At 38.5% G+C, this 10,279-nt stretch overlaps 1 protein-coding gene across 6 annotated transcripts in view; it reads right to left on the reverse strand.

Annotated features, from left to right (window-relative positions):
- The window catches only part of PHF14 (PHD finger protein 14), a 158,425-nt gene extending 151,257 nt beyond the window's left edge, over positions 1 to 7,168 (reverse strand). For 2 of the 6 annotated variants that reach the window (XM_079786511.1, XM_079786510.1), the window contains exons 1-2: positions 6,579 to 7,166; positions 5,979 to 6,089 (exon numbers count right to left, since the gene is read on the reverse strand). In XM_079786511.1, the coding sequence (XP_079642637.1) occupies positions 5,979 to 6,089; position 6,579 (112 nt within the window). In that variant the 5' untranslated portion in view covers positions 6,580 to 7,166. Of the gene's footprint in view, positions 1 to 5,978; positions 6,090 to 6,578 lie in introns of all 6 variants that reach the window. The other 4 variants (XM_079786512.1, XM_079786513.1, XM_079786514.1 and 1 more) reach the window with 3 other exon arrangements.
- Between the last annotated feature and the right edge of the window lie 3,111 nt (positions 7,169 to 10,279).

Consider the following 10,279-nt stretch of genomic DNA (forward strand, 5'->3'; position numbering starts at 1 on the left):
TTAAGAGAGCTGGCAGGTGGACAAAAGGTACTTTCTCCTGGGTTAATCTTCTAGAAGCCATTTTAGAAATACTTAGAAAGCACTCCTTAGTTATTTTTACCAATGAAAAATAATAATAGATCCCAACCGGTGTGGCTCAGTGGTTGAGCATCGACCTGTGAACCAGGTTACAGTTTGATTCCTGGTCAGGCACATGCCCAGATTGTGGGCTCAATCCCCAGTGTGGAGCATGCAGGAGGCAGCTAATAAGTGAGCTGATTCTCTCTCATCATTGATGTTTCTATCTCTCTCTCTCCCTTCCTCTCTGAAATCAATAAAAATATTTTAAAAATAAACAAATAAAATAACAATAGATTCAAATGTAAGATTAACTGGGGCACAAAGTGGGTATCTGATCAAAATGAGAGGAATTTAACTTTGATATTAGTAAATTTTACAAAACATAAAGAATGTTTATAATTTTGGTTTGGTTGTTGTTGCCAATACCAATCAATTAATTATTTTTCAAAGTAGAGGGAAAGTGATACTTTGATTCTGTTTTTATTCTATAATCACGCCTGAATAGAAAGCAATTTTGAAAAACTTAAATGCTTTACATTTGTTAATATACCATTAGAAGAATGTAAGTTTTTTCCACAAATACAAATCCTAATAGCTTACCCAACCCATCATTCTCCGAATATAACATATTAGCCATACTCCAACTGCAGCCATCAGGAATATATCAAATTTTATTTTTCTTTGATCTCTGAAAAATAACATCTTCATCTGATTAGTCATCACTTCTTTTTGGTACATATGCACTTGAGGGATGGAGATAAAAATATTTAGTTACAGTATAGCTTGGCAATAATGAGAATGACAAAATCAGAGTTCTTGGCTGTCTATATTTTTTTAGGCTGCAAAGAAATATTTCATGTTACTATGAATTCAAATAAAGACTCTCTGCCATATTCCCAATCTATCACTCTTACACTCTTCAAAGAAAAAAAGAACAGACTAGAGAAATAATCCAAATACAGCTAATCTTAGGCATAAGAACCAGATAATTCTAAGCATATAAAAAATTTTATACTAGAAAAAACTTTTAAAATTGAAATCCATAATCCCTACTCAGTTAAACAAAAAGTAACCTTTCTCAAACACACTCTATCAAAATCTCTCCAATCAATAGCTATTTCAACTTATAGACAGACTTTTTTGCAGTTACAGAATTAAAAAAAAAATCCTTCAAGAATCCCTTCACAATATTCAATGCTTAAGTTTTCCCCAAGATAAATATCAAACAATAAAACCAAAAATGAAACAGTATGATTTAAATCAGAATTTTATGTTAGCTTTGCAATATAAAGAATCATCTTTGTGCATCAAATCTAAGTATTTATTCTGTTCATTGATGCAGTCCAACAGTGATTAGTATTATAAATATACACATCAGACAACAGATCACCAGTCTACTGGTTATTGTTATCATCTTGTGACCATTTTGACAAATCCTGTAAAGCACTTTTTAAAAAGCCAATCAGTCAACACAACTCACCCTCTATTTCCAGCTGTGACAATTTTGTCCCACAGAGGACACCTGGCAGTGTCTAGAGAGAATGGTGGCCATGAAAGGTTCAGGGGTAGGGGTGGTAGGTAGGAAAGATGCTACTAGCATTTAAGTAGAAGACAGGGATGCTACTGAACATCCTATAATACACAGGACAGGCCTCCACAACAAAGAATCATTCAACATAAGATAAGATATCCATAGTGCTGAGTTTAAGAAACCCTGGTCTAGCATATAAGGCCTCAATGTGACCTCATTCTACTTTCCCAGGCTCATCTCTTCTATTCTTTTATTCAGTCACGATCCAGGATTAATAAACATTTTCCAACCTGTATACTTTTAACATTTAATGTTTCTCCATCTAGATTTCAGTTTCTAATTTAATTCTTATCTCAATGCCTTCTCCTAAATCAATCCATCTAAAGTAGTCCTGTATCCTTTGAGAGACTTAAACTGCATAAGTGATCAAGCACGCTTTGTATCATCTATTCATCATTTTATCTAATTATTCTAATATTATCACTATTGCTTAGTGAATTCACCATAACATCCAGAAAAGTGCTTTGAAACAAAACTACAGATGATCAATGAACATATTTTGATCCACTTAAGCTAAAGTCAAATTAAGCACAAAATATTACTAAACCAAAGTCTCAGCCTAACTCTTGCCGCTAAATTACTCTCAGACAATTTCACCTAACTAAACTATGACTTAGGATATAAAGTTAACCTTACTTTGGCCTGAAGGTTAGGGACACGGCATTGTTTTATTGTCTTATTTAACAAAGGTAATACATATACTTTTCTTCAAAAATATTTCATTTATATAGCAGATTAGTCAATGAATCTATCCTCGCCCTAATCTTAGGTCCAAGTCTCAAATATAACCACTTTAACTAGGCCAAAACATGAAACTGATAATATTTGACAGTTTTATTCCTATAAAACTGGTCATTTTATATAGCTTCACCTAAGATTTCTACATATGGTTTTTCTGGTGGTATCACCATAATTCTAATACACTTATATCCCATTTTAGGATTTATTAATTTTAAAATTTATTTATTGGCTCTCAATCAAAAGTGAAAAATTTAGGGGTGGGGTGGGGGGAAGAGATCAACCAAAGAATTTATATGTGTATATGCACTGCCCATGAACACAGGGAAAGGGTAAAGGCCTGGGGGGCAGGGAGGACCAGGTGGTAGGGGGCAAGGGGGAGGAAAGGGGGTGCATTTGTAATACTCTCGGCAATAAAGATTAAAAAATAGATAAAGAGCCCTAGCTGGTTTGGCTCAGTGGATAGAGTGTCCGCCTTCGGACTGAAGGGTCCCAGGTTCGATTCCAGCCAAGGGCACATGCCTGGGTTTCGTGCTCGATCCCCAGTAAGGGGCGTGCAGGAGGCAGCCAATCAATGATTCTCTCTCATCATTGATGTTTCTATCTCTCTCTTCCTCTCCCTTCCTCTCTAAAATCAATAAAAATATATTTTAAAAAATAAATAATTTTTTAAAAAAGAGAAAACAAGTGAAAAATTTAGCTCTATTTTCACCTTCAAGATACAAGGTAATCTATATTCAGTTCATTATTTTGAATGGTAGAGACTTATAATTATTGTCAATAATCACTGTCAGATAATTTTTGAACAATATTTATCTTTTTAGATTTTTTATCATCTGAGAAACACATGAATAAAATTATGTTTATCTGCAGGGGTCTTAAATATAATAACCTTTGTCTATAGAATTTTCGATATTTATTCTTAAAGCCAAACAGAAATATGAAGTTTTGTAGTCAGAATTCAGATTTCAAAATGAAGATCAGAAGAAACTGATGCAGAGAATCAGATAAAAATTGAGGCCAATCAATCTAAGCATTTTAACATTAAGTTCTAAGAAATTCAGGAGTCATTTCTAGAAATTGTTTTTGAAAGAAATGGTTTTTATTTCTCCACTTTCAGTTTAATCTATTCATAGATAGGGTTGGGATTCTACAAAGTCAAAATGTTTAAAAAGCAGTGGTAAGTTTAATGTCTTATTTCCTGTAAGAGTCCAGCTATCTCAGGCAGAGAAGATAAACGATGCAAATAGGAATCACTGGTAATCTAGAATAAGACAACATCTCAGCCATGGGAGACACCAATGCACATAATCCAAGAGCAAAAAATATCATTCAATTTCTACTGACTATGAACTATTTTAAAGAAAATCATTTTCTACTAACTCTCATTTACAATAACATCAAGAACTACACAGATAAATTTTGACCTTGGGTCACAATTTAATCTCCCCAGAGGTCAAGAAAGTAGGTTTTATGACAAGAGGGAACAGAAAGTATACAGATTTTTAGTGCTTTTAGAATTTTTTTTAATTATCAGCTAATAAAACTCATCCTACCACTTACCACAAATAATAGATAATTCCCATTAACTCTGTTTAAAATTTAACAAGATCAGGAATCTCTACTTAGCTTGATACCATAAATTATTTTGAGAAAGTAGTTTCTACCATTAAATTGTTTTAAATGTTATAAAAGAGAAGTGATACCTGTGAATGACAACTTAATAAGAAAAAAGGAAAAAAAATTACAAAAATCAGAATTTATTGCCAAAATATAATTATGGAATATTTAAAGAAATTAAGCTTTGGAGTTTTTCCCATAATGGTATTCAAATAAGTAATAATTTCTGAAACCCAACTATTTATATCACACTTTACAATCTGGACTATAACAAATCAAAATAACATTCTAATCAAGAATATTCTATCTGCCAAGGTTTCACCAAGAGAACTAAAGTAGATTTGGATTTTACCTCCTTGACCTTCCTTTTCTTTCCCTTCTTTGGAAGTATCAAGAATTAGTGAATCAACTAAATGGAAGGTAAAAGAGCTGAGAAGATTATAAAACAAACAAACAAAAATCAAGATAAACTTAACAACTTTTGATTACTGGGAGTGACCTGAATTAGTCATCACAACATCCAAGTAGTTTTGGTTTAAGATTATATGCTATCTCTGTTTCATATCTAAGCAGAGAAAAAGACTGTAAATTTTGGAATCAAAAGACCTGGATGAGAATCCATTATGGCCTGAGTGACCTCACGCAAGTTCTTTAAATTCAGTTCCCCTATCATCAGAAATTATCTCCTTTACTAAGTTACTTTAAAAATTAAATGAGATTATGGAAACAAAAAGTTCTCAGTAAATCACAAGTGAATTCTGATTGTTGATGCTATTAAAAGTAATACTAGTAACATAACCTAACTTCATCCCTTCCTTATCATCCTTAGCAGGAAAAAAAAAAAAAAAAAAAAAAAAACCAGAAAGGAGAAAGACTAAGCATAGGAAATTCTATGGAATACTTAAAATCTGTTAGAGGAATGCGCCCTGGCCGGGTAGCTCAGCTCAGTTGGTTTCAGGTTCCATCTCTGGTCAGGGCACATACAAGAAACAACCAACGAATGAATAAATAGGTGGAACAACAAATCAATGCTTCTCTCTCTCTCTCTCTCTCTCTCTCTCTCTCTCTCTCTCTCTCTCTCTCTCTCCTCCCCCCCTCTCAAATCAATAAATAAATATTCGAAGTATTTTTAAAACCTGTTAAAAGGATGAAACCGTAAGGGCTTTCATTTCTCACTTTCTTTAAATTTCCACTCAAAGGGGGCAGAATAATAAGTAATGTTTATTGTTCAAGTGTGTCTTGGTATTTTTCACATATGAAACATAATTTGTATCCATTTCTCAGATTCCTACAATTAAAATTTTATATGTATCTTTATATGACCTACAATGAACTGAAGAAACAAAGTAAAACCATACTCTTCTATGTTTTCCAATTTTGTACAATGTGAATATATGACCTTTTTAAAAAGTTTATTGTTTTTTAAAATCACAAAACATAGAGCAAGCATGCATGCTTTATATCTCAGAGATTTTTGAAAGGCCCAAACCTCAAGGTCCAGTGGCTACTATGAAACACAATTTTTTTTCTCTGGTCAGCTTTAGTAAAACTCCCTTCAGAGGGTGCGCCAAGTGATTTGAAAAGAGAAGAACCCTGCTCATGAACAGTTCATGGCTTACATTACTCTCAGGATATTACTCTACCTCGTGTTATCTCTCATTTTCCCCCTCTATGCATAAAATAAGCATAAATATATTTTCAAGTAAAGAACAGAGAAAATGTTTTTGCATCTTTGGAAAAAGTCCTCTGGCAGGTTCATTATCTAAGTATCAACAAAAACGGACACAATGCTAGGACCTCGTGATAGGATCTTAGAGAAATGTGGGAAATCAAATGTACAAAATAAATGAAGTTTATGTGCTTTAACTTTAAATGGGCATTGTCATCAAAACCAATTCTTTAAAAAAAAAAAAAAAAGTCTGAAAATAAACCCAACTTCAGAAAGCTGGGAAAGGGAAGAAACATTTACCTGAAGCATCTCCAACTTTAAAATCACTGTCATCTGAACTATCATAATCGAGAGCTTCTAGCAGAGAAGCTGCCAAAGGCTTCACCTGCCTCCTCTTGGAGCTGCGATCCACTGTTAAGAAAGAAAAAATAATAATTATAGCGTCATTCAACATCACACAAAGCACAGGGGAGAGCTGAGGTGCTGAGGGGAGGTGCAGGAGACCTCCTGCTCGGGGTCTTCATTTGATTCCGCTCTCGGCAGAAGGTGTTGGGGAAGGCTGGGGTGGGAACGCGGGCTGGGGAGGGCCGGGAAGCAACGTGGGCAGCTCCAGCCACCGGCCGGCGAAGGCGAAGCCAGGCTGGCCGGCACTGAAGCTGACCCTCTGGCACATCTTGTGGTGTTTCTGCGAGTCGGTCCTAACCCCTCACTTAGACACCGTGACAGTCCACAGGAAGAACGCGCAAGGCCCAGGGAATAAGAGAAGTGGCGATCATTCCCGCGGACCGCGCCGGGGAAGCTTCCACGAAGCGCCCCACCCCCGCCCCGCGGTCCCACCGGCTCTGACTCCTACAAGGGCTGACAGGGACCTTGCTCCCCGCGGAGGCCTCCGACACTTACTAAGGAATCCGTGAGGCGGTCGTTTGGAGACCTAGGGAGAGGCTGCGAGAGCCCAGGCAGCGCCGAGGTCGGGGACTGAGACCGCGGGAACCAGTCGGAAGATGCTATTTAAAATCGGCGGTGCCGCCGAGCGGATGGGGCGTCCCAGGCGCAGCCCCGCGGTCCCTTCCCGCACCCCACCCCCTGGCCCGCCCCTTAGTCCTCGCAGAACCGGCCCCAGAAGCTCGAGCTTCCCAGGCGCTCGCCGGGCGCGGGCGCCCTCCGGTCCAGGCAGCGCCGCCAACCTGGCAGCCCTGCGGAGTTAGCTCCCTCGTTAAAACTGTTAGGAAAAAAGAAAAGAAAGAAAAACTTTATTAGCCTGCACCAGATGCAACAAAAGACCCAGAATTTGCACAGTCCAAGACCGACTGCCTGAGACAATAGGGAAAGCAACGACCCGGATACAGCTCGGAAGACAAGGAAGTAGAAACGCCAGGCAGAGCAAGTCCTGAATGCAGCAGAAGCCGACGGCGCCTGCGCCAAACTCGTCCCGCTCTTCCTCCCCGAGAGGAGCCGAGCGGAGCCGAGCGGAGCCGAGCGGAGCCCTGAGCGGCCGAGCGCCGTGTGGTAATGCCACCCCGATCCGGAGTGACCCCGCCCCCCAACCCCCGAGGCTCCACCTTCAGTCCAAATCTGTAGGGGCCAATTTTTGTTTCCGGTTTTTCTTTTTAAAGGATTTACTCAGAATACGATTTCCACAAAGGGACTTTGCTAACTTAAGTTACTATCAAAAAACAATACCATCTCTTCCACTGCTTCTCCCATAAATTGCATCCCTTCAAATATCTTGGAACATGGGGAAATGTTATTTCCTGGAATCGGGTGATGTGAAAATAGCATTGGACCTTGTTTGCTGCTTTGATAATTACAACTCTAACAGAGGGAAAAGCATTCGTTTAATTATATTGACTATTGTTAGAACGATTGTGCTTCGGACAGACGTTTCCGCGTAAATAAAATATACACAGTATTTAATTCTGCCACGAAAAAGAGATAATAAACCTAGGGGAAATATTCCCTTTCACAAGTATATTATGCATTAACTTATGATGTATGTCCAATGAATGTAAAATAGTGCCTTGCATCCAGTTAGAGAATTTATTAAAGTGAAATTTTAATACTAGTAAATTCACTACTAGTATAAAAACATGAGGACAGTATGTACAACCAGACAAGGCAGTCTTCTGTCAATGGATGGTCATTGGTGCCAATTCAATCCCAACAGGAATCCCCAGTTTGGGGTGCAGTGAAGAAAGGAATTTTATTCACTGCAAACAGCTCAATTGTGATACAGCACAGCTGTGAAACTGCCCCATAGTGTACAGCTCAATTACCAAGCAGCACAGCACAGCTGGGAGGCAGCCCCTGGCGCGCCAGGCCCATCTCTGGCTAGACAGCTCTGCTCCTGGTTTGCTCCTCTCTGCTCCAGTGAGACATCTTCGTGACATCTTTGGTGTTTGAGCTCAGCCAGGGAAGCACTGTCTTCAGTCTCAGGTGGAAAGGGAAAGAGCACTTGCTCAGTGAGAGGAGAGCTGCTGACATATAGACAGAAGTCCCCTCCCCTGGGACTTTTGCAAATGAGGGCTCCAAATCTTCACAGTTTGATTGGCCCAGAAAGCATTGTCCTGATTGGTCAAAATGAAGCTTCTCTGATTGGTCAGTGAAGAATCTGATGGGGGATATAGATGTACAGCTGGATTGGATGTGGAAAGCCTCAGTCCTGTTGATTGAAATACTATTTCAGGAACTCCTTTATCAGGGCTGGCTCATATGGCAGGAACACTATGCAGGCAGGCAGTTCAGTGCTGGCTTCTCCCTGAAGTGTGGTTTGCATAAGAGGCCCCTATTTAGAAGCGGGCTGCTTGGCTCTGCTTTTAAATTTGAGCCCAGTTCGCTACCGGAACCCTTTTCTATGGGTATCTTCTTTCTTAGGGGTCTACACCTTCAACAGTTACAAATGCCATGCTTATTTACCTACAGGTTAGGTACTTTTAAAAACAATATTAAAATGTTAGAATCTGAGCAGTATTTATACTTTTAAAAATGTTTATATATCAAGGCTAGAAAAAGATTTGCATGAAACTGGTACAGTTCATTGGTTTATTCTACAAGTATACGTTAATAATGTGGCAATGTTTGTAACATGGGAAAATACAGTGTTATGAAAGACTGTAAATTAAATATGTAGGAATCAAATAATGTAATGCAACAGTGGAGCTTACTTTTTAAAGAAACGTGTTTAATGCTTTTTATAAACTGGAATTACATTATATAACATTAAATTTGAAAAAATAGTCCATATTTATGTGGTACAATGTATGGGAGGATTACAGACAGGCTGAACTTTCAGAGAGGTGAGACAGTTGTCTTTTCCTTTTCTGGAGCTTAGAATAGAGTTGAAGATATAAACCAGTGAATAAACAATTGCTGTATATTGTGAAAAGAGCTACCAGAGAGAAAGGACACATGCATACAGGAGAGAAGGCACTCAGAGAAGGCTTCCTGGAGAAAGTTCTATTTAGATCCAGACACAAAGTGTCTGAACTTGCCTGGAGAAGAGAGGAAAGGAGACAAAGGTGTTTCCGACCACGGATAGGACATGTGCAAACGCCCAGGTCTAAGAGAGCATGATTAGTCAGATTCCTCAAAAGTTGGACTTCCTCTAATGCCCTCAGCACATTGCTCCATAACAGTACTTGTACCAATTATTATTATTTTATCCTCACCCAAGGATATCTGCATTGATTTGAGAGAGAGAGGAAGGGAGAAAGAGAGAGAGAAAAGTGGGGAGAGAGAGAGAGAGAGAGAGAGAGAGAGAGAGAGAGAGAGAGAGAGAGAGAGAAACATCCATGTAAGAGAGAAACATTGATTGGCTGCTTCCTGAACCCACCCTGACAGGGGATCAAAACTGCAACCTTCCAGTGCACTGCAGGATGCCCCAATCAGCTGAGCAACACCAGCCAGGGCTCTTTGGAGGTAAAGAGGTAGGGTGCTTCGGGGGAGTCAAATAAAAGAAATGAAAACAAAAATTGAATTGTCTTACCTGGTTTGAAGGAGAAGATGTAGATCCTGATTAATTTTTTAAGCATCCAGGAAAGTGCAAATCAGTTTATTATAAGTGTAAGGATAAATAGAGCCAAAGACATTGAAGCATGGCAACAGAGTGATGAATTTCAGAGAAAATAGAGGGGGAGGGGTGCAGAAAGAGATTAACCAAAGAACTTATATGCATATATGCATAACCCATGGACACAGACAATAGTGTGGTGAAGGCATATGGAGGGGGCAAGAGTAGGGTGGAAGGGGTCAATGAGGGAAAAAAGAGGGACATCTGTAATAATTTCAACAATAAAGATAATTTTAAAAAAATAAGTCTAAGGATAGTAGGTCTGGTTCACAAAGGATAATTGAACATATGAATTACCTTTCTACCCTCCCCAAATTTCATTGAAATCACAAATATATAAATAGAAATACAACTATAAAACCATAATACTGCTATACACCAGAGAGGAGTGTCACTAGCAAACTTTTGAGGGCTATTGTAGAATTTTAACAGTTTATGGAAGTGGGCTCAAATTGCCAACAAAACTCACCAGACTGGGAAGTTAATAATCTTATCCAAGTGAAAGAGAGAATTAACTGAATGAGTTCTTCCATTA

This window comes from Cnephaeus nilssonii, assembly GCF_951640355.1.
Source record: "Cnephaeus nilssonii genome assembly, chromosome: 12".
In the NCBI taxonomy this organism is placed as follows: domain Eukaryota; kingdom Metazoa; phylum Chordata; class Mammalia; order Chiroptera; family Vespertilionidae; genus Cnephaeus; species Cnephaeus nilssonii.